At 38.3% G+C, this 24,448-nt stretch overlaps 1 protein-coding gene across 1 annotated transcript; it reads right to left on the reverse strand.

Moving 5' to 3' along the window:
* Positions 1-4,689: 4,689 nt before the first annotated feature.
* Positions 4,690-23,952, reverse strand: LOC125486732 (centromere/kinetochore protein zw10 homolog). Its single transcript, XM_048615588.1, has 7 exons — positions 23,688-23,952; positions 19,604-19,675; positions 15,591-15,760; positions 10,238-10,368; positions 8,793-8,924; positions 7,491-7,693; positions 4,690-4,875 (listed from the first exon to the last, which is right to left on the reverse strand). Exons 1-7 carry the CDS (start codon positions 23,858-23,860, stop codon positions 4,755-4,757), a joined length of 1,002 nt encoding a protein of 333 aa, XP_048471545.1. The 5' UTR covers positions 23,861-23,952; the 3' UTR covers positions 4,690-4,754.
* Between the last annotated feature and the right edge of the window lie 496 nt (positions 23,953-24,448).

Below are 24,448 nucleotides of genomic sequence, written 5' to 3' on the forward strand. Positions count from 1 at the left end.
ATACAGGACAGGGGTGTAGACACCTGCCTCTTCGACCTGGAGCAGGAAAAGGCCTTTTACAGAATATCCCAGACCTACATGAGGGACTTGTGATAAAATCTCATAGTTCTCTAGTCTGAAGATTGTCCCAGAGAGTCATCGTGGCCCAGAAGGAGACCATTCAGCCCATGCCAGTTCTTTGTAGAGCAATCCAATCAATCCTGTTCTATCCCCAAAGTACTGCAGGCTTATTTCATTCAAATGTCCATCTGTTTCTGCTTCCATAACTCTGGTAGGCAGTAAGATCCAGCTTATTGTCACTTGTTGCATGTAAAGGCTCATGCTCACATTACCATTATATAGATTACACAGCGGAAACGATTTGATCCCACAGTCTGTGAAGTCAATCTGCTTAGTCAAAAATGAGGAAAGCTAAAGTTCTGTAAATGGGATTGATATCTCTGCTAGCTTTCAGATCTTTCAATGATACAATGTGGTAGCAAAGACAAAACCAAATCAATTTCAGACATCCTAGAATTCAGTCCCATTTCAATGAAGTAACACTCTCATTTCAAAGAAACATAGAAACCAGGAGCAGAAGTAGTCCATTCAGCCCTTTGAGCCTGATGAACCATTCAATATGGCCATGGTTGATAATCAACCCATCCCTGTTCCTGCTTTCTCCCCTTACCCTTTAATTATTAAAAACTATTTTTAACTTTTACTTGAAAACATTGAATGTTTTGGTCTCAACCACTTTCTGTGGTGATAAAATCTCAGGCTCACTGCTCTCTGGAGGAACAAATTTCTTTTCATCTCAGGTCTAGATGGCTTAACCCATAACATTAGATGGTGACCCCATCCTCAAATTCAAACACTTTCCCACTGGGTTTGGTCTTAAAGAGACAGAACAAAAGTAATCTCTTCTGATGCTTAAAGCAAATGAGTGGCTGGTGTTAAACTATTGCTAGCATGCACTGGCCTGTATAAAACAGTCCAAAATCTGTCCTTAATTGACTGCAATTACCAAGCTGAAGAAACAAGCTGTGTTGTCAGAGGCAGTACAAGGAGAACATGAACGAGATGTTAAGATCCACCAAAGCCCATATTTTAATTGCTGATCAGTGCAGCACAATAATTTTAACCACACAAGAACAAGTTCAGCTGTCTTTTTGCTGAGTATTCCAGCAAAACAATTCACACATCTTGCAAATGGAAGCTAGATGCCATGGTCAGAGCTGTGCATAGCAGCTATTATTGCCATTAAAATATAGGGTAAAAATGCAACAGGGTCTGCGATAAGAAACAGAAAACGTTGCTCAGGCAGCAGAGTTGCTGATTTAGGACTTGTCACCCCAGTATATTCACCTGAAATGTTAACTTCTCTTTCTTCTTTTTACCCTGATTTCAGATTTCCAGCCTCTGCAGTATTTTGTTTTAGTAACAGAGATAATGTGACCTTCTTCAGTGGACTAATTACCTTCTCCTAATGTAAATACCATTTGAAGCACTCACAGGTGCAGATTCCAGGAAAGGCATGATTTGTGCAGTGAATTTAATCACAATTAAATCCTTCAAAATAAATAAAGTTAATTTTAATCAATAAATAAATGAAAGACGTTTTTAATAAGCAAACCAATTCTCTCTTCAGAGACCATTCTTGTTCAATATGCATAATTTACTGTTCAGTACCAGGCTGCTGAGAAGTCACTTGTATTTTCACAGCAAACATTGATTCTAAGGGAAGAAAAATAGTGAAGTGAAACCAATTCCGCAGTGTTCACTAAAATAATTTATATTCAAGGACATTTTTGGTTTCAGATGATCATCACAAGTTACCCAGCCATCACATATTCATGTAAGTAGAGCACTTTTGTTGCACTCTTTTAAGCATGGCTGATTTTGAACAGGTATAAAAGACAGCAAAAGAAATATGCACATCAACATTTCATTACTGTGACTCAGCTCACTGAACTATACAAAGCTTTTGCGTGAATTTTCATGCTTAGAGACGAAGGATGATGGCTTTAAGGAAGAGCACATCTTCAACTTCGGATAAATCAGTGCTTTTTAAGCAACCACGCTAGAAAGGAACTCCAACTCTGCTCTAACCTTAGCTCTAAATGACCTATGACCTACAGCAATCTTCACATTAACATTTCCCACAACAGCCATCCCACGGTATCTCAAAATGCCCCATTTAGGGACAGTGTGGTTTCATAAGAATTAGAGATCAATTCTGATGTGCTTGTCCCATGTATTTTATTCTTAAGCATTCATGGCATATAGGCATCACTGGCTGGACATTTACTGCCCATCCCTAATTGCCCTTAAGAAGACGGTGTTAACTGCTTTCTTGAACATCCGCAGTCTTGGGGTGTAGGGACACCTACAAATCTGTTAGGAAGCTGCAGAATTTTGACCCAGCAGGTGAATCTATGGTGATACAGTTGCAAGTCAGGATGGTGTGCAAGTGAATTTCCAAGTATTAGTATTACCATGCAGCTGCTGCCCGTCATCTAGATGGTTTGGAAGGTACTGTCTAAGGAATCTTGGCAAATTTCTGCAATGTATCTCATAGTGCCATCTATGTGTCAGTAGTGTAGGGAGTGAATGTTTGTGAATGTGGTACCAATCAAGCAGGCCGCTTTGTCCTGTATAACATCAAGTGTCTGAATGCTGTTGGAGCTGCGTTAATGCAGAAATATGGGAATATTGCATCACATTCCTTATTTGTACCTCAGATAGTGGACAGGTTTTGAGAAGTCTGAATATTAAAGGTTTGGGGAGGATATGAGCCAGAAACAGGCAGGTGGGACTAGTTTAATTTGGGATTGTGTTCAGCGTGGACTAGTTGGACTGAAAATTCTGTTTCCATGCTGTATGACTCTGTGACTCTAAGTCAAGAGGTGAGTTCACCACAGGATTCCTAGCCTCTAACTGCTATTGTAGCCACAGTACTTATATGGATAGTACAGTTCAATTCTGATCAATGGCAACTACCAGGATATTGACAGTGGCAAATTTAGCAATAGTAATGTCATTTAACGTCAAGGGACAATGGTTAGGTTCTTGGAGATGGTCATTGCCTGACATTTATGTGAATGTTACTTTCCACTTTTCAGACCAAGCTTGGATATTGTCCAAGTCCTGCAGTATTTATATGTAGATTGCTTCACTACATGAGAAATCACAAGATGAACATTACCACTTCTAATCCTATGACAGAAGGAAGTTAACAATGGAGCAACCAAAGATCATTGGGGGGAGGACACTACCCCAAGGAACTCCTGCAAAAATGATCTTTCTGATGAAGGGTCTAGGCCCCAAACGTCAGCCTCTCTGCTCCTATGATGCTGCTTGGCCTGCTGTGTTCATCCAGCCCTGCACCTTGTTGTCTCGGATTCTCCAGCATCTGCAGTTCCTACTATCTCTGATCTACACTGAGACGGCTGAGTTCCAACAATCACCCTTTACATTAGGTATCATTTCAACGAGCAGTTTAATCCTTGATTCTTATTGACTCAAGTTTCGTAAGGGCTCCTTGATGAACTCTTGGTCAAATGTGACCTTGATCTTAAGGGCATTCATTCTAGCAACGACTGGATAGGAAAGGTTTCGTTGTGATTCTCTCTCCCAGATGTTGTCAAGCTTGACAGCACTTTGTTCTATTTCAGGTCTCCAGGATTCACAACATTTTGCTTTTATCATAGTTGGAAAGGTTTCCATCCTGTATCAGTATCAAACTTGAACTTGATGACTTTAAGTACAACGAAATATAATCACATTCTGCAACCTACATTGCAACTTCTAGAAGAGACATCTAAAACTAAGTCAAAAGAGATGAGAAAGTAGGCAGAGGGACATTTTCAGAAAGGTCAGGCCAAGTGCCAAGGTGGGGATTCCAAATGAAGAGATTATTTTTTGGCAAAAAAATTCTCCTCAGAAGTTCCAGTGCAATTTAAATTACTGGGTTTGGAGGTGAATGATATAGTAGGCAATAAGACCTTAAGGTGCAGAAACAGAAGTAGGCTATTCAGCCCATCGAGTGTGATGTGCCATTTAATGAGATCATGACTGATCTGATAATCTTCAACTCTGCTATCCTGCCTTTTCTTTTTAACACTCGATTCCCTTGCCAATTAAAATTCGGTCTATCTTAGCCTTGATTACACGTAACGAATCGGCCTCTGTAACCCTTTGTGGTAAAAAAAATCCACCAATTCACCAACACCAGAGTTAAGAAATTCCTTCTTATCTCTGTGTTGAATGAATGACACCTTATTCAGAGATTATGTCCTCTGGCCCTAGACTCTCCCATAATTGGAAACCACCTCTCCACATCTACTCTTTCAAGTACTTAAGAATTGCATGTTTCAGTAATGTCAGGTCTCATTCTTCTAAACTCCAAAAAGAGTACAGGGCTCAATATTCAATTTCTCCTCACAAGAACAGTACCTCCATATCCAGACCAACCAAGCGAAGCATCTCTGGGCTACCTCCAGCAGATCTTTTTCTGAAATAATTTAATTGCCCTAATAATTGTCACAATGACATGGGAAGAATCTGAAGAGTGACTAAAAGGGAAGTATTTGCAATGTTTTTATTCTAGGCAACAGTTGATACAACAAGTTGCCTTCTTGAAGATTCTGCTACAATATTCAGCATTTGTATGGCTTTTAAAAAGTATTAAGACCAAAATTTAAAAAGTTTACAAGGTAAATATACATTTATTGACATTTCATTCCTGAATACATAGAAAATCTTAACAATATTTATTTAATTTTTGCCAGTGCTGCAGCTCTTCGCTCTGTGTTCTGAAACAAAGCTCGGATTAGGCTCTTTGCCTCAACTGGAGAAAATTCTGCTGCGAAAGGGCCCTTCCCATCAGTCCACCTAAACACATCAAAAAATAAAGTGAAATCAAAAATGGTCTAAAGTATAACATATCTTAAACATTAAATTAAGAATATGTAAATGAAAGATACTCTCATCAAATTGGCTTTTTAGGCAAAAGAACTCATTAGTATTTTATACATTTGACAGTGGAGAGCAGTGCATGAGCCTTTGAGAGGGGGAAGCACTGAGTAGGCTGCAAGACCAGTTGGGCCACATATCTACCTAAACAAGAATCTAGTATTTTATCCTTAGATGCGAGGCATGGATACCAAGAATCCAATTACCCTGGCTGCACACATACCATCCCCTGCAATTAAAGACTGATGAGTCATCTTGTTGCTTATGGTATGTTGTTGGTTCAGAATATGAACAGCGATTTACCCAAGCATCTCAACTCGAATATGAGGTGCTGTGAGAAGTTGACTTCTGATAAAGACAGCAAATAAATGCTGGTGTTCCCTGTTAATCTCTTATTTTGCATCTGTAAATACACTCTTGGGATTACAGTAACTTTATTTAAAATGAAACACAGTAATTATCTATAATAAAACAAAAAACTGCGAATGCTGGAAATCAAACAAAAACAAAAATTGCCGGAGAAACTCAGCAGGTCTGGCGGCATCTGCGGAGACAAAACAGTGTTAACATTTTGGGTCCAGTGATCTTTTTCCAGAACTATCAGTAGCTAGGAAAAGGTGGTATATATACCAAAGACAGAGGGTGGAGCAGGGGGAAAAGGAGTAAGCAAATAGGTGGAGACAGAGCCCAGAGAGAGAGAAAGACAAGCAGACAAAGGGATGGATAATGGCAAGCCCTGGAGAAAGCAAAGCTGATAATGAGGTCACAATACAGTAGGAGAAACGGGTTATTTTTAATAATTATCTAGCTTTTTCCTGATCTTTGGCACTTCAGCCAACATTGGACTGATGCTAGTCTTGGATGCCAAAGACATGCTTACCCAGCTGGCAGATAGCGAGATCAAATATTTAGTCTCCATAGGGAACAAAAAACTTGTCTAACAGAATTTAATGAATGTCCAATTCATATTCTTTTTCTATCATATGGATATTTTCTTCTCCAAAAAAAAACTAAACAGAAGGTTGCAGTTGTCTCTGTAAATTAGTTACAAGGTTTAAGCTTGTCCCGTTGAACTGAACAATTAAACTTCTACATCATGGCTGAGTGTTGCACAAATGAAACGTGAACACCCAATCAGTGCCAGAACAAGGGAAGACCAGCTCACACTTGCAAATTAATTCAGTTTAACACTGGGGCTGCTGGAAATCTGAAACAAACACAGTGAATGCTGGAGAAACTCAACAGGTCTGGCAGCATCTGCGGAGAGAAACAGAATTAAAACTGAGTCTGGTGTATCTTCTCCAGAACAGAACTGATGTTGAGTATTAAGTGGGACCCCATGGGCAGATGGTCAGTCTAGCTGGGACAGGCCAAAATTTGAACTGGTTTTGGACTGTGTCAGAAGGATTGCACCTGTGAAAGCTACAGGATAGGAGTTTAATTGTTCCCTGGTTGTCTCCTCATTTATCAACTTATTGAAAGTTCAGAGAACAGAATCTCAGTTATAAAAATTAAGTGATTCGTCCCCAAAGTCTACTGGAAGGTCGGTGTCATCAGAAACCAAGCAAGATATAGTCCCTTATGCCGTGAATATTATGGATCGCGGAATCATCTTAAGTGAACTTGCCAGTTACATCTCATTTATTTTTCCATTCTAATTTATCCCATAACTCTGTCTGCCTGTCTTTGAGAGAAAGGGGGTCTCGAATCAAAGAAGATTGAGGTTAAATCACAAACATTAATTAGATTATCTTGTGGTTTAACTTAGCTCTGCAAAAACTATTGTATTACTAGTAAATTGTTAAATCTTTTGTTCGAGCTATAAACCTGGTGCCTGGATCAGTTATTCACAAAGTCTGGTAGTGGATATTCAAAAAGTCTGGTTTGGAACCACAGGTCAATTTTGAGAATCATTGAGCATTTTTAACTTTCTTGTGTTGTGAATATAAGGACAAAGAGGTTGATTTGATTTGGCCATCTGTCTCCGTGTCATAACAATCTGATTTACACCAAGCAGAGATGATGATATATTCTTATTCTTGCCATATTCTTGAACAAGTAGAGAATGGTGGCACTGGTTGTGGTTGGGGTGAGTGGGATGGGGTGGTGTGGTCTGTACAGCTGCCTATGGACTCACCCTGAGAGTGGAAGAGTCTTCCTTGTCTGTGAGGGACCGCCATTGATGATGATGATGGTGGTGGTGGGGAGAGAGAAGGAGGAGCAGCAGAGAGAGAGAGAAAGACAGAAAAATGCGCTGCAGGAAGGGTAGTCAAAAGAAAGACAGAGAGCACACTGGCATTGGTCAATTTGTCCAATGCAATGTAAACCAATTTGACTTTGAAAGAACATACTATAACTTGGCAAAAAACAACACATTAAAAAAATGTTGCGTATGCAAACTCTGCTGCTAATGTGGACAATTCAACAGAATATTAGTTAAAAGGAAAAGCTTACACCAGCCATTTATTACATATTGTTGTAGAAAGGACATATTATGTACTTATTTATGAGCCATTTATAATCTAGGGATGTACCTGTCCACTAACTCCTGCAGACTAGCCTGAAGGACTATCATTAGCTCCTTGAATTTTGGCCATTTTGAGACATATACTGGAACTTCTTCCTGATACTTTTTGTTTTCACTTTCTTCAGGTAGTGGCTGGAAGATCTGTGGACCTTCCTCCAGTATGACTTTACATAACGAATAAAGGCAGTCTGCACTTTCTGAGGAGATATCCTGCAACATACAAGGTTGAATAATTCTTAAAAACATAATACAGTCAACTCAAAACTAATAAGATTAGTACAGAATCTATAACCACACACCACAATAGGATATAGGCCACTCTAATATATAGGTTGGTTAATGTTCTTGGTACCACACAGAGTAATTTGGTTAGACGGTTACACAGTTCTGTTCCACTCCAGCATCTGGACACAATAAGGCAACATTACATAATAGAGTTTACTGGGCCTCCAACTAAAACTTCTGCCTATGTATTCTAGCACATGTTGAGAATTCTGTTACAAAACTAAAGCAGGAAAATGTTGTTATGCCCCAACCAACTTTCAATCAATGCCCTGATGAACAGCTGAAATCCACATCGAATTAGTGTCAGCACAGAAACAGTTTATTTGAGCCAACTGTTCAATGTCAGTAATGATGTTCCGCAGGAGCATTCTCCAACTGTACTTCATCTCACCTCATCAGGATATCCTCCTTTACATTCTCCTTCATGTGATTATACAAAATTTCCTTAAATGCACTTATACAATTTGTCTCAACTACTCTTTGTGAACATTCCACACTCCAAGTACTTTCTGGGTAAATAAGTTTCTCACAAATTCCTTTTTGAATCTATAAATGACATATTAAGGACATGCAATTCTGGGCACACTGCAAGCTGAAATATTTTCTATAACTCTAGTGAACCCCATTATAATTTTTAAGATTTACTCCCTTGACTGTCCAAAGGAAGGATCTCTAAACTACTCAGTCTTTCCCAACAATTACAGATTCTTGATTCTGGTATCATCCTTGTAAATACTTTTATACCTTCTCTAGTGTTTCTAAATCTGAAGACCAGAACGGTGCACAACACTCTAAATGTATAAAACATCACTAAAAATAAACATAACAAAAATAAAACTTGACTCTATTCAGGTTCCCAACTTCAGCACACTTATGTCTAGGTCAGAACTTCAAACAGAAGTGGTATTATTATCTGTGCCAATGAACATAGCCATTCATCACCCAGTGACGAAACATTAGAATTCCAGTCCTGAGAATCCAAAAGCCCTTGATCAAAATCTTATCCCACTTCATTCCAAATTACCTCTAGCGCTGTGACTTTATTCACAATCTCTGTAATTGCTGTGTTAAGTAAAGTACCCATGGATTTGCAATATATATGAACTGGAAGCACATCTTGCCAAACTTTGCCCAATCGCTTTAGCTGATGACTCACCTGAAAAAGTTAAACAGAAAAACAACCTTTTAAATAAACTCTACTGGTGGCTGGAATAGGACAGTCTTGAACAGCAGATTTGACTGATACAAAAATTTGCACAATTCTTTAATAGGGTTTCCCACCAACCCTTCATAAAATATTAAAGAATTTAGAACTGAAATCAATGACTTAAAAGAGATAATATAAATATCCAAATAATCCCTGCCCGACACCATACAAAGGACTGACATGTGACGTCAACTGCATTTATATGGAAATACAGTTAAGGTATTAACTGTACAAACACTGAAAAGCTGAAACCACATTGGTCAGACTGAAAAGGCAGGTCACACTTCAAGTTGCAGCTTATTTTTAAACTTTAATGAATCCATTGTTATTTCAGAAATAGAATTTTTTTTCAAATCTCTTGAGAATGTTGCAGCCCACGCCAATAGGGTAATTCAGTCAAGTCCTGAATACAGTAAGATATAACCACTGTTAGTTCTATTATTCAAGTAGGTCTATATTCTAAATTACAAATTAAAGGAAAAACAGCTAACCTGTCTCTACTTTAGAGGACACAAATTGACTCTAACCAAAATGCTCATGCTATGAATTACACCCCATACAAGCCATCTCTCTTCCCTTTCAAGTAAGTTAATTAGTACATCCTTTTCGTTCCCTTTCCCCTCACTTTAATTCTCTGAAATGCTTTTTATTCCACCTTATACAGAGTAAAGAAGTTTCTCTGGAGTTTCCTGTTGAAAATAATGATTTCTATGTTTCAGGCAACCAGAAACCTGTACATCCAGTTAACAAGTCACCTCAATTTTAAACACAGGACTCCAGATGCTGGAAATCTGAAGCAAAAACAGAGAGCTGGAGAAACACAGCAGGTCTGGCAGCATCTGTGACACTTCGTCAAAACAGGAATCGAAATGTTAACTGCTTTCTCTCTACAGATGCTACCAGACCTGCCGAGATTCTCCAACATTCTATTTTTATCCCCTCATAATTTTAATGATCTCTATTGCATCAGGCCACAACTTCAGCTATTTGAAAGAAAATAAGATGATCCATCCTGCACAGTCATTCCTGATAGTTGTTAATATCTCAATTCCAGTCTGATTCTTTTAAAATTTTTTCAACCTTCATTGAATCAATATCTGCAGTGTAAGCGGGAGACCAGATCTCTGTATGACATTGTATAAAATGTTTCAATTTTGTTTCAGATGTTATGCATTCACCATTGTATTTTCTTTTAGCTTAGTAAACTTGCCAATGCCCATACAAATTTGAAAGAACATGCAAACTGCAACATAACATCCAACCTGCCGGACTGCTTTATTTGCAGCTGTGTAATTATCCACATCATCCAAGCTCGAAAGATTTCTCGCATTCGACAACCTTTCCAGTAACTCATCTCTTTGGGAACGCAACTGCACCAAGAAACACTCCGTTCCTGGCAAGGAGGAACATGATGCCATTTTAAAAAAATGGTTTGAAAAATGCACTTTTTTTTTGAGAAAGGCAATTTATTGTAGTAAAACTCCCAAATCCATCATACCCAACAACAATTTGATTCTGATTTGACTTCACACTCAAAATTTACTACTTATGGTAACATTTACTTTTAAAAATCTGTAAATTAAAATCTATTCAACTAGTATACAATTTATTTTCAATGTTTCAAAACCAACTTCATTTTGGAGCAGAAACAGGAATAAAAGTATAATTATAAGTCAAAAAAATGTTGGAACACCACAATCTAAGTGGAACTTTTTTTAAAGTATAATATTCTGAGGTACATTATCTCTCCCGATTTATTTCTTTGCACAGTTTCCACTCATACCATTTCATAATAACTAAATACGTCAAGGCCTTAAGAGAAAAATAAAACTCAGCAAAGCTCACTCTTCTTTTATGTGCCAAATTCTTAATTGTGACACAGGAGAAGGTGGCATTTGAAGGAAGAAACCAAATTGTTCAGAAACGACAGTGACTTTTTTTCACTTCTTAGCAAAGAGTAATGGAATCCTGAAAGTTAGACAAAGGACAGCCAGTGGATGTGATCTATTTGGATTTCCAGAAGGCCTGTGCCAAGACGTCGCACAGAAAGCTGCTAAATAAGATAAACAGCCCATGGTGTTAGAGGTAAGGTAGTGGCATTATTAGAAGATCTGAAGAAGGGCCACTGGATCCGAAACATTAACTCTACTTTCTTCCACAGATGCTGCCAGATCTGAGTTTTTCCAGCTATTTCTGTTCTTGTTCTTTTTTTGAATAGCAGATTGGCTGACAGGCAGAAGGCAGAGAGTAGGGAGAAAGGAGTCTTTTTCACAATGGCGACCAGTGACTAGTGGTGTTCCACAGATGTCCATGTTGAGACAACAACTATTCATGTTGTACATTAACGATCTGGACAAAGGAATTGAGGGCATTGTTGCTAAGTTTGCAGATGAAACAAAGATAATTGGAGAAACAGGTGGTGCTGAGGAAGTGGGGAGGCTGCAGAAGAACTTGGACAGGCTAGGAAGGTGGGAAAGAAGTGGCAGATGGAATACAATGTGGGAAAGCATGAGGTTATGCATTTTGGTAGGAAGAATAGAGGCACTATTTTCTAAATGGAGAAAGATTTCGGAAATCTGAAGCACAAAAGGGCTTGGGAGTCCTAGTTAAGAATTTTCTTAAAACTAACACGTAGGTATGGTTGGCAGTTAGGAAGGCAAATGCAGTGTTAGCATTCATTTTGACAGCACTAGAATATAACAGCTGAGATGTGCTGGTGAGGCTGTATAGGCTCTGGTCAGACCGTATTTTGAATATTTTGAGTAGTTTTGGGCCCCATATCTAAGGAAGGACATGCTGGCATTGGAGCGGGTCCAGAGGAGGTCTACTAGACTGATGTAAAGGATGAAGGGCTTGTCATATGAAGAGCATTTAGTACTCTGGGTCTATGCTCGATGGAATTTAGAAGGATGGGGGAGGGAGATATCTGATTGAAACTTAGATTACTGGATAGAGTGAATGTGGAGAAGTGTTTCCACTAATAGGAGAGACTAGGACCCAAGGGTACAGCCTCAGAATGAATGCACAACTTTAGAACTGAGATGAGGAGGAATTTCTTCAGCCCGAGGGTGGTTAATCTCTGGGATTTATTGCTGCAGTGGGCTGTGGAGGACAACTCATTGAGTGTCTTTAAGACACAGATAGCTAGATTCTTGATTAGTAACAGGATCAAATATTACAGGGAGAAGGCAGGAGAACAGCATTGTGAAACATATCTGCCGTGATCGAATGACAGTTCAAACTCAATAAGCCAAATGGTCTAATTCTGCTCCTATATGGTCTTATGGTCATCACAGAAAAAAATGCATTTAAAACACTTATGACATTCTTAATGTTCTGCAGAACAAGGTCACAAATAAGAATGAACAGTTCATGTGGCTTGGTGATGTTTAAGATAGAAATTTCGGCTAGAACTCAAAGGGTAAGACTACTACTATGACAACACTAAAACTATCATTAAATCAAACTGACTGTCAAACATGGAATACTGCAGTTTCAGGTGGTGGGATGGAGGGAATACCATAAGGTATTGGAGCTAAAGTCAGCCATTTGGCCCATCAAGTGTGTTTCACCATTCATTGAGATCATGGCTGATCTGATAATCCTCAAGTCCACACTACTGCCTCTTCTCCATAACTCGATTCCTTTACCAATTAAAAATCTGTGTCTCAGTCTTGAATATACATAATACAGCCTCTAAGGCACTCTGCTGTAAAGAATTCCACAGATTCACCATTTTCTGAGAAAAGAAATTCCTCCTCTTCTGTCCTTAAAAGGAGACCCCTTACTCTGAGATTATGCCCTCTGATCCTAGACTCTCCCACACACGAGAAACAGCCTCTCAGTATCTAACCTATCAAGCCTCCTAAAAATCCTATGTTTCAATAAAATTGCCTCTCATTCTTCTAAACTCAAGTAAGTGTAGGCCCAACCTACTTAAGGTCTGCTCATAAGAAAATCCCTCCACACCTAGGATCAACCAAATTAACATTTTCTTGGACAGCCTCCAATGCCAATTTATCTTTGCTTAGATAAGGGGACCAAAACCATTCACAATATTTTAGGTGTGTTCTAAATAGTGCCTTGCATAGTTTTGCAAGACTTTCCTATTTTTATAAAAACAAAACACAGAAAATTCTGAAATCTGAAATAAACACAGAAAATGCTGAAGAAATCCAACAAGTCTGGCAGTACCTTTGGAGAGGGAAACAGAGTTAACAATTTGAGTCCAACATGACTCTTCAAGAGAACTGTTCTGGACTCAGGACAGGATATTGACTATTCCTCTCTACACAGACACTGCAGAGTTTCTTCAGCATATTCTAGTGTGTTTGCTCCATATGTTATATATCACTCCCTTTGAAACAATGGCCAACATTCCATTTGTTTTCCCTATTACCTGCTAAATTTCTTTGTTACCTTTATGTAACTCATGCATGAGGACAATCCCCGAATCCCTGTGCTGCGGCTGTCTGCAGTCTATCTTCATTTAAATAATCTTCAGCTCCTCTACTATTCCTGCCAAAGTGCATACCTCTCATTCTTTTCCACAGTATATCTCAATTGTTGAGGTTTTGCAATTCTGTATTCCTCTGTAGATGCTGTCACCTATTTTTGTGCTATCCACAAACTTGGCGACAATATATTCACTTCCACCATCCATGACATTAATATATATTATAAATAATAGTGATCCCCAGCACTGATCCCTGTGGTTCATCACTAGTTACAGGTTGCTACATAAGAAGTACACTTAGCCCCTTCATTTTGCATTACTTAGGACAATCGTCAATAATACTAAAATATTACCCCCAACACCATAAGCTCTCTTCTTATAGTCTCAGGTATGGTACCTTATTGAAAGTCTTCTGGAAATGCAAATTCTGCTTCCCCTTTATTTATTCTGCACGTTATCTCCTCAAACAATCTCTAACAAATTTATCAGGCATGACTTCCCCTTCTTGAAGGCACGCTGACTCTGCTAATTATGTTATATACTTCCAAATGCTCTGCTATGATATCCTTTATAATAGATTCCAACATTTTCCCAATGGCAGATGTTAAGCTAATTGACCTTTAGTTTAAAAAAAAACAAAGAGCTGCAGATGCTGGAAGGTCTGGTAGGATGTGTGGCAAGACTGAACTCTGCTTTCTCTCCACTGATGCTGCCAGACCTGGAGTTTCTCCAGCAATTTGTTTTTGTTGTTGCTCTATAGTTCTGTGCCTCTCCTTTTCGAGTAAGGGTGTTACAATGGCAGTTTTCCAGTCATCTGGGACCTTTCTGGAATCTAAGGTATATTGTTACATTACTACTAGTGTATCCATTATCTTGGCACTTAATTCCTTTATATCCTAGGATGCAAGCCATCTGGTCCAGGGTCATATCAGCTTCCCTCATACATTTTCTCCAATGATAGTTATTAGATTTATTTCCTCCCCCACTTTTGACGCTTGGTTACTTAGTATCTTTGGAATGCTATGACTGTCTTTTACCACAAAGACTGATGCAAAGGATTATTTGCAACTCCTCTGCCATTTCCTATTTCCCTATTATTTTTCACTCTCATTCCCTAAACAGCCTGTATTCACTCTGGCCTGTATCTCCCTTTTTATATATTGGAATATATACATGCAATATATTAACACATAAATAAGTCTATATATCTTTTTATCCATTTTTGTTACTTCCTAGTTTACCCTCAATGTTTATTTTCTCCATCATCTTCTTTTGTGGTCATCTTCAGCTGGTTTGTATGTCTATCTTTTCAGTAATCTTTGCGACACTGTTTCCCTTTTTCTTTCAATTTGATGCCATCTTTAATGTCCTTGGTTAACTACAGTTGATTTATCTCCTTCCTAGAACCCTTCTTCCTCACTGTGATATATATTTGTAGCGAGTCATGAACATTTTTTAAACATTTGTCATTGTTTTTTAACCTTCTTTTCTGCTAAGTTCCTTTACACTCCATGCAACTCTGTTCTCATTCATTTATAATTATCCTTATTTAAGTTTAGAATCATCACATAGAATCATAGAGCCTCTACAGTGTGGAAGCAGGCCATTCGGCCTACTCCTGATCCTAGTTCTTATGTTCTGAACACTACTGAAGGTTAAACTAGTCCTACAGAGTCACTCATTGTGATGTTGCAATCAATTCTTGCAGGCTTATTGGGTTTGAAATTCTTGACAATCTTTCAGCTAGCTTATAGCTTCATAACTGTGGTGACAGAGTGGTGGAATGCACATCCACAACCACAAAGGAATTCTCTCACTTCTAATGTAAATTTTCACTTTAGAATATACCCAGAAGTAAAGCAAGAAAATTCACTGTCAACATTGTCACAAAAACAATCCACAATATTAATGTTTAATTAAGTTCTTATTCTTTAGAGGAGCAAGGCAAATTTTTAAATTTAATCTTAAAATATCACAGCAACAAATTTGATTCACCATTCTTGTAACTGAAGCCTAGATATTTGCAATCACATTCAATTCTACTTCTAACACAATAAATTATGGATCATCATTGCTGTTATGCTATTTTAGGAAATACTTCAGAAATCCTAGATCATTATCGGGTTCAATAATTAGTGAAAAGAAATCCAGCCACGCACCTAATCGCCTAAAACTTGGCACAAAATCTACAAAGGTGGCAGCTCCATTGCACAAAGGACTTGGCAGGTTGCACTGGAACTGGTGTCCCAAGGTGATCAGGTGGTGGGCAATGTACATACAATTGTTGTGGTGGATAGCAGCCAACTGTGGCAACTTCTGTAATGTATCCCTAAATGAGAAAAGGAAAGCAATTTAAAATTACCACAATACTGCAACTTCTACAAACAACTAAATGACAACTGGAAAGGACTTGACATTCAATAACCATCTTAACCTTGATGATGAATTAAATAGATGGATAAAAAGATCAAATGCAACTCAAGCTTTTGCTAATGTTTGCAATGACACTTCCACAAATGCAGCTTTAAGCAAAATCACAATACAGCATTATTTCCACGACATTAAGAAATCTTAAGTTTAAATAGAATTTCTAATGCAATGACTTAAAGAAAGGCCAATTAATTTTATTCATCTTTATATCTTTACAGGGTATGAGCAAAAAAAACAGAAGGTTAACATCTGTTTCCTATCTTTAATTTCACTTCAACTAAGCTATTTTGAACTAGTTGCTGCGGGTTTGGAGTTCTATATAGGCCAGTTTTGGTAAGGACAGCAGATTTTCTTCCCTAAAGGAATTAATGAACACGCTATTGTGGTTGAATTTGAACCTGTATCTCCCAGTGCATTAGCCTGGGTTTCTGGATTACGAGATCAGTGACTTTATTGCTACAACATCGTCTCCACCATGACAACGTAGATTTACATATTAAAATGATAGATTAAAAACAAGGCAGAAAAGAACAGGAAATTCATGCGAAAAGCATAAATACCAACAAGAACCTCTTGAACTAAAAACCTTTTTTCTGCGCTGCAAGTTCTTCACAATACCCAACATCAATTCACATTTAAAGTTTAAGAAGGAAAATGAGGCATCGGGACTGAATTACAAATCTTAGAGTCTAGCAACTGACGGCATGGCCACCAATGGTTGGACAACTTTAATTGGGAATGCACAAGAGACCAGAATTGAGAAGTGCAGATATTTTAAAACTGAGTTGCTGTTTGACTTGGAGACAGTGTAGGTCTCTATCATTCCACTATTTAAAGGTCCAAATGACGACAATGTGTTCTCACCTAACCCATGAGCTCAAAGGCAGACATATTGTCATGATCAACAAGTACAGAAATTGCTGGAAAAGCTCAGCAGATCTGGCAACTGTATTCTGAGAAAGGGTCACTCGACCTGAAACGTTAACGTTAACTCTGATTTCTCTCCAAAGATGCTGCAGAACCTGCTGAGCTTTTCCAGCAATTTCTGTTTTTGATTCCTATTTACAGCATCCACAGTTCTTTGGTTTTCATATTGTCATGATCATAGGTCAAAACCTTATGAACACTTTTGGCTTGTAATTTCAAAATATGTTTTATAAAAGACAGCTGATAAAGCAATAAATGGCTGTGGATATAACTTAATGGTTATCTGGAGAGACCAAGTGATGGAATGTAACATCTATAATCTCAAAGAAACTTCACAGAGTCGACTGTGATCTCGAGCAATTACAAAGATAACAAGCAGCTGGCATGCCCTGCTCAACAGCAAACCATTCCAATGCAGATGATATCTTGAACTGTAGACTCATTTTGTGTTTCTCATTTTGAAGGATGCACAAGAACAGGGGTTAAAAATTCAGTTTCAACACTACTGACGTGTGTTAGTGGAATTGAATGTGCTCACATGCACCAGTCTAGGTTCAAGCATTAGTGCACAATGAAAACCATACTTGAAGTGCTATCCCCTAATTACCCCAGTGTTGCAGGTAAAGATGTTTCCTTACTCACACTGTGGCAAATCAGTTAAAATAAAGTTACCTGACAACGAAAGAACTGAATTAACTCATGGCAGAAATGATTCAGAACTATAGAACTTCAACCAATTGACAAAAATAAGAATCCTGAAACTAACTGCCCAACTATGAATATCATTGCTTTTGGTAACCTCCACTGCAAAGGCTACAACATTCATTAGCCATTCTTGGAAAAACAATTCAGAGACTGATTCATACAGCCGTGTTTTACTAAACTTCTATCTTTTTGTACACAGCTTTTATTTCTAATGTGTGTGACATGATTAATTCGCCTGGCATTTACTACATAATAAACTCACTACTTTTTAACTCAACAAAACTTGGTTAAATTGGACCCATTCAAAATACAAGTTTATTTGGTCTGGTTAAAAGGAATCCACAAGAAAAAGGATCTGTTTATTAATATAATGTTGTTGCAACCAACTGAGGCAGCGTGAAAATAGAGGAGAACCAGTTCATCCCTTCCAAACTGGGAGTTTCTCAGTTTGGGGTACCCACCTGAAACCAGAGCAAATTAGGGAGACTCGCCTGGGGTATGGACCTAGCAACATAACAAAACATGTCTGGTGTGTTTTTGTCTCAACGCTGCATTTAAAAATTGAAGTTTCAGAAGTTGAATTGTGACATTTTGTTTGTACGCTGTCTCTGGAGAATGTAAAATCAGTCTTCACTGAGAACAGTAAGCAAAAACAATCAGTCCTAAACAGTCAAATCAAGTTGCTAGTTCACTTGAAAATAAGATGCTTGAGAAAATATTTGGCAATTTTAAAAGTACATTGCAGGCCAGTGCAAGAGCTTCATTCTGAAGCTGTGCCTCGAGTCTTAGTGTCTCCTACTAGTGGAAATATCATCTCTATGTCCATTCTATCCAGGCCTCTCAGTATTCTGCAAATTTGAACCAGATCCTTCCCCTCATCCTTCTAAGCTCCATCAAATACAGATTCAATGTCCTCAACCATTCCTCATTTACAAAGCCAATCATCCCTGAGATCATCCTTGTAAACCTGCTCTGGACCAACTCCAAGGCCAGCACATCCTTCCTTAGAAGGGGACCAAAACTGCTCACAATATTCCAGATGCAGTCTGAGTAGAGCCTTATACAGCCTCAGCAATACATCTCTGCTTTTGTATTCTAACGCTCTTGAAATGAATGCTAACATTGTATTTGCCTTCCTAACTGTCAAATGAACCTTCGTGCTTCAGATTTCCAAAGTCTTTCTTCATTTAGAAAGTAGTCTATTCTCTATTCTTCCTACCAAAGTGCATAACCTCACACTTTCCCAACATTGTATTCCATCTGCCACTTCTTTGCCCATTCTCCTAGCCTGTCCAAATCCTTCTGCAGCCTCCCACTTCCACAACACTACCTGTCCCTCCACCTATCTTTGTGTCATGTGCAAACTTAGCAACAAATGTCCTCAGTTCCTTCGTCCAGATCATTAATGCAGAACGTGAACAATCGTGGTTCCAATACTGACCTCTGCGGAACTCCGTTAGTGACCAGCTGCCATCCTGAAAAAGATCCTTTCACCCTACTCTCCATCTTCTGCCAGTGAGCCAATCCGCTATCAATGGACAAGTCAGAAAAGGAGAACCAGAACAGCCAACCTGTTTGGATTTCTAGAAGGCCTTTGACAAAGTGCTGCACAAGAGACTGCTAAATAAGAGAAAAGCCTTCTCTTTGTCAAAGGCCTTCTGGAAATCCAAACAGATCACTTTTACTGGTTCTCCTTTTCTAACTTGCTCGTTACCTCATCAAGCTGTGATCCATCGTAGGTTAAAGTTATATCAAGTCCCAATATTTTTTCTGTAAACTTGACAAATGGATTTCTTCACTGTAAATAAATTTCCCTGTAAACCTATAATTATAAGTGTCTTATTTGGGTGGGAGGAAATGAAAATGCAAACACATATTTAGGCTGTTTAAACATACCAAGGTGGATCAGATGATTCTCAGTTACGTGCAAGTCAATTTCTGCCTGTATTAGGGACCATGCAGTTGACTTCCCTAAATAGGCTGAAAACACCATTACATTAATCAGCAATTTGGCCAAGCTACTGCACCAGCAAATTTAGTAATGACTCTGCAAATTCAACGGTGTAAAGAATTTAAAAATCATTTTTAAAAAGTGTTATAAAATACTTACTTGTGATAGGTAGGTACCACATCGTAGAACAAGTGGAACATGTTTCTAATGGTGTAGAAAAGCTGCATGGCACTGAAATACAAATCAAAACACCGTACGTAACTGTTAGAAAACAAATTTAAAAATAGAAAATGTCAGAAGTACTCAACAGATATGACAGAATAGTGGATGTAAAACGTTTAACTTTCAGGTTACTACTCTTTTATCAGAACTTGGAAAAGTTAGAGATGTAATAGGGTCACCGGGCCCGAAATGTTAACTCTGATTTTTTCTTCACAGATGCTGCCAGACCTGCTGAGCTTTTCCAGCAACTTTGTTTTTGTTCCTGATTTACAGCATCCGCAGTTCTTTCGGATTTTATGTAATAAATTTTCATTGACTGGCTTTAGGGGCATCTGGAGAAGGGGAGGAAAACATAAGGAAGGTAAAAGAAATTAAGTGAGAAAATAGTCCAAAGTTCAAGGCCAAAGGGAGTGGTAAATTGGACAAGAAACAACCAAAAGAAATAAAATCATACACCCATGAACAAGAAAGAAAAGGAGAGAGAGAACAAAGGAAGCTGTGAAAAGGGCAAATATTGTATCTCCAGTAGTTGCACAGGAAGGCGTCATGGGATGGAGTAATCAAACTGAGGAGTTGCACAGGAAACCATCTCTTTGGAATGCTGGAAGGGGAAGAGAGGGAAGCTCTCTTTGATGGCAGCATAACACTAGCGGTGGTAATGGCAGAGCAACACTTCTTGAAAAGAATACCTTCAGCAGCATATGCTGACTGTAGGAAAAAAAACAGTTCACTTTGAGAAAGCAACAACTTTTTAAATTTGATTTTTCACTGTAAATCATTATATTGAAAGAACTAAACCTTAGCACCACCTCGTGGCCTAAAAACACAGCACTAAAACATCCTTAAAGACCTATCACTTGGTTTTTCTGGATCCACAATTCAATATCCTGTTGCACTTGCCCACTCCAAAAAAAATCAGTGTCAACAATATTAGTGTACAACCACTTCGTGTGTTCTATGTAACGTGATTCTCAGATTTGAAACAGACATTGAGCAGTTGAATTCCGTGAATGTCATCACCAGACTAGCAAAGATTCAAGCACATTACCAAAAGATCAGCAACAAAAATATCTAGATTTATAGTAAAAATAATCCTTCAATTTAGAAACCTAAATACATTTGCAATGCACAAGTTATATAGGTTTCTGCTGCACATTTTCTGACAATCATTCTAAAATTCTTATCCACTTACAACCCCAAGCATAAAAATCTCTGTAATATGAAAGTTTACCATGTAATAACACAAGTGTGATTATAATAACTTCCACTTATACAGGCGGTCCCTAGGTTCTGTTTGAGCCTATTCGCAAGTCAATTTATAGGTAAGTCAGAGCACAACGCAGGACAATATAAAATAGCCCGTAAGTACAAGAAACATTTGTACATAACATCTTTTAAGTTTGCAATCCCGTTTGGAACTATGTTTGTAATTACAAGATTTAAATCAGACGTTTGTAAATCAGGGACCCTCTGTAATCTATCAGAAGAGGGCCTCATCAGACATGGGGGTCTATATTTAGAAACAGAGATAACACGGGCAGCAACAGGACATTCGGCCCTTTGAAACTGTTCTGCCATTCAATATGATCATGGCTGATCATCCAACTCCTGTTCCTGCTTCCTTCTCTTGATCTCTTTAGCCTTAAGAGCCATATTTAACTCTTTCTTGAAAACATTCAGTGTTTTAGCCTCAACCACTTTCCACGGCAGGGAATTCCACAGGCTCAATACTGTCTGGGTGAATAAATTTCTCCTCATTTCTGTCCTAAATCGCCTATCCCACATCCTTAGAACAAGACCCCTGTTTCTGGACACCCCAGACATCAGGAACATCTTTCCTGTGTTTACCCTGTCTACAATCCTGTTAGAATTTTATACATTTCTATGAGATCACCCCCATTCTTCTAAACTCCGGTGAATATAATCCCAACCAATCCAGTTTTTCTTCATACGTCAATCCTGCCAATCCAGGAATCAATCCAGTAAACTTTGCTTGTACTCCCTCAAGATCAGCAGCAAGACATCTCTGCTCGAGCACTCCAGGACCAGCAGGTGGGTGCTAAAGCATACACAAAAATGGGGCTGACCAATTAAGGTGTGGGAGACACATGAACGATGCACAAGATAACCTAATTAAGAAATAGGAAGGTCTTTGTCACGTTGTCTAAAGGTCCCAAACCACATCAATACACCCTTGTAAAGATTTTATGCAGAATACACACACATTCCTTACTGTCTCTGAAAGGACAATACCAAGTCTCTGCATTGCAATTAATGCACAGAATTACAATAATCAGCCCACCAAAGGCCTCTGTGCTGTAGCCTTTACCTAAATAATATAATTTATAATGAAACCCTATATAAACTGTGCTCATTTGAATCTCGGTGGCGAAATGCCTGAACTGTCCAGCATTGATCCTCCGTTGTGTAATAAAGACACCAACTGACTATTGCAAGTATTGAAATTTTACAACTTTATTTCTTGATCCTCTCAATACAATTTGCCTTCTTCAACACCTGCTGCACCAACCTGCTTACTTTCAGCGACTGGTGTACAAGGACACCCAGGACTCCGAAATCTCCACTTTCCCAATCTAATTTGGCTAACAATGCACTAATAAATTACAGACCCTGAACTTTTCTTAAAATAAAAACAAACTTTTCTAAATTATGGGCTTTAAACTGAAGGATATTCATCCAGAAAAGACTTGCCTTGTTTGGAACATCTCGTATTATCAAGTGAAATATAGCACCGTTTGATGCACACCAGGGCCAGCAATGCATCAAACTTTGAAAATGTCCACATAATGACAAGTGCAACATTTTCCTACTTGCCACCGGCTATCACAAGCCTTCAGGTTAAAGCGCTAACTTGCAAAATTAGCAGTGAGAGCAGGCTTCCACTTCACGACAATGATTACACTTCAAAAATATTTCATTGGCTGCTATTCACTTCAGGACACCTGGAGGACATAAAAAGCTTTATAAACACAAGCTCCTTCTTTCTATTAACCCACATGAGAAATAGATAAGATCTGTTTTCCACCACAAGTCTCATCTCTAATGCTTGACATATTGAACGCAGTGTGACATGCACTGAATGAGCTCATGACATAAGAAAAACGTGAAAGATGATTAATCATTTGTAATATTTCAATGCATGGAAACTTCAGCAGTTATAAAGACCCACCCTGTTCCACTTCACTGGAGGCAATAGTCTAAGCAGGCAGCTACTTGCTTCAGGTAACAGGATTCAAAATAATACACAAAGTTATAGTCCCACTCCAAATGTTTAGTCGTTTATAACTGGCAGACATAGATCATTTTTATTTTCAATTTGATTCTAAGAATAGAATAGTTGTGCATATGCAAAGAAGCAGATGCCAAGCATAAGAGCACTTCTGATCATCGTTTGCAGGCACACATCAATCATTAAGCAGAATCTCAGAGGGCAGTATATAACAGATGAGAACCATCCCACTCTATAGACAAGAGTTGAGGAAAGGTCTAAACAAAACCTCTTTGAAATAGATACAATGATACACAGATACAATGGGCCAAATGGCCTTCTAAGTGGTAGGTGTCTATGAATTATTTTTAAAAATCCTGATGTGATGCAAAGAGAGTTCCCTGAAATTTCTTTTCTCCCAGTTAGGATTCCCCATCAACTATAATTACAGCTTTTCAGGTGGCACTACATCAAACATAACACATGAGCAAGCATCTGTAAAACAGCTTTAAGAATATGGCTAAAACTCAATGCTTGAGTTGAGAAAAACTATTCTAATCTACATCATTACAGTCCAAGAAAAAGATCTGAGGATGTAAAAACAAAATTTTAGCCAATTTTGACAAATTTTAATAGGCCAATTGTAGTTTCAGAATTTTTTGTTTTATTTTGCCTTGAGCATACATTTTTATTCATATCAGCCTGGGTGGGACATCGAAAATGAAGAATTATTTTTATCCTAAAGAACACGCATCGCTTACTGTTAGTGAGTGAATGCACAGAATTACTTGCCATTCAGGTGTGGCACTCGTGGCCTCAGAGAGTGTCCGGTACGCCAATTCTATCAGTTTCTGGACAGATTCACTGATACGGCAGGTGGGAATGCAGAGAGTCCGATGGTTGAGCTGCTTCCCATAGCCCAAGTTCACCATGTCACTCGGAACAATGTTAGACGTCGCTGGCATTTTTGCTTTGCTGACCAACCCCACATTGGGTAGCTTTGGTATGGAGATCTTAGAATCAGGTGTAATCTAAAGATGAAACAATAAATAAACAGACTTTTGCATCTTATGCTCAAGGTTTTGCACCAAACTAACACCTACGCTTAACCATAAAAATAAAAGACTACCAAACAAAAATCTGGTATGTTAAAATAACGTTCCTAGATCAAGCATTTTATTTAATTTACAATACTGCGAACAGATTCCTGAATTTTTCTCTATTCACTGACTAACTTGTACAATGTTGTTTATTTATAAATTATATTTGTTCAGAAGTTAGTGTACATAGCAGATCATTCTGCCTAAATAGTATGTGATACAGTTTAGCCTCCACACAAGTCTCCTTCCATTGTTGTTTCATCTAACCTATCCCTCTAGTCCTTTTTCCAGCCTTGCCTTGAATGCATTTCTGCTATTTGTTTCAGGAAGTTAGACCGTCTCTTTCAAACATGGAGTTACAGCACCCCCTAGAGCATAAGTATTAGAAATTAGGCAAAGTACACGCATGGGAAGAATGAGATAAAGTGAGAGGGTTGAAAGGTTATGATGCTT

Source organism: Rhincodon typus, chromosome 32 (genome assembly GCF_021869965.1).
Source record: "Rhincodon typus isolate 14 chromosome 32, sRhiTyp1.1, whole genome shotgun sequence".
NCBI lineage: Eukaryota > Metazoa > Chordata > Chondrichthyes > Orectolobiformes > Rhincodontidae > Rhincodon > Rhincodon typus.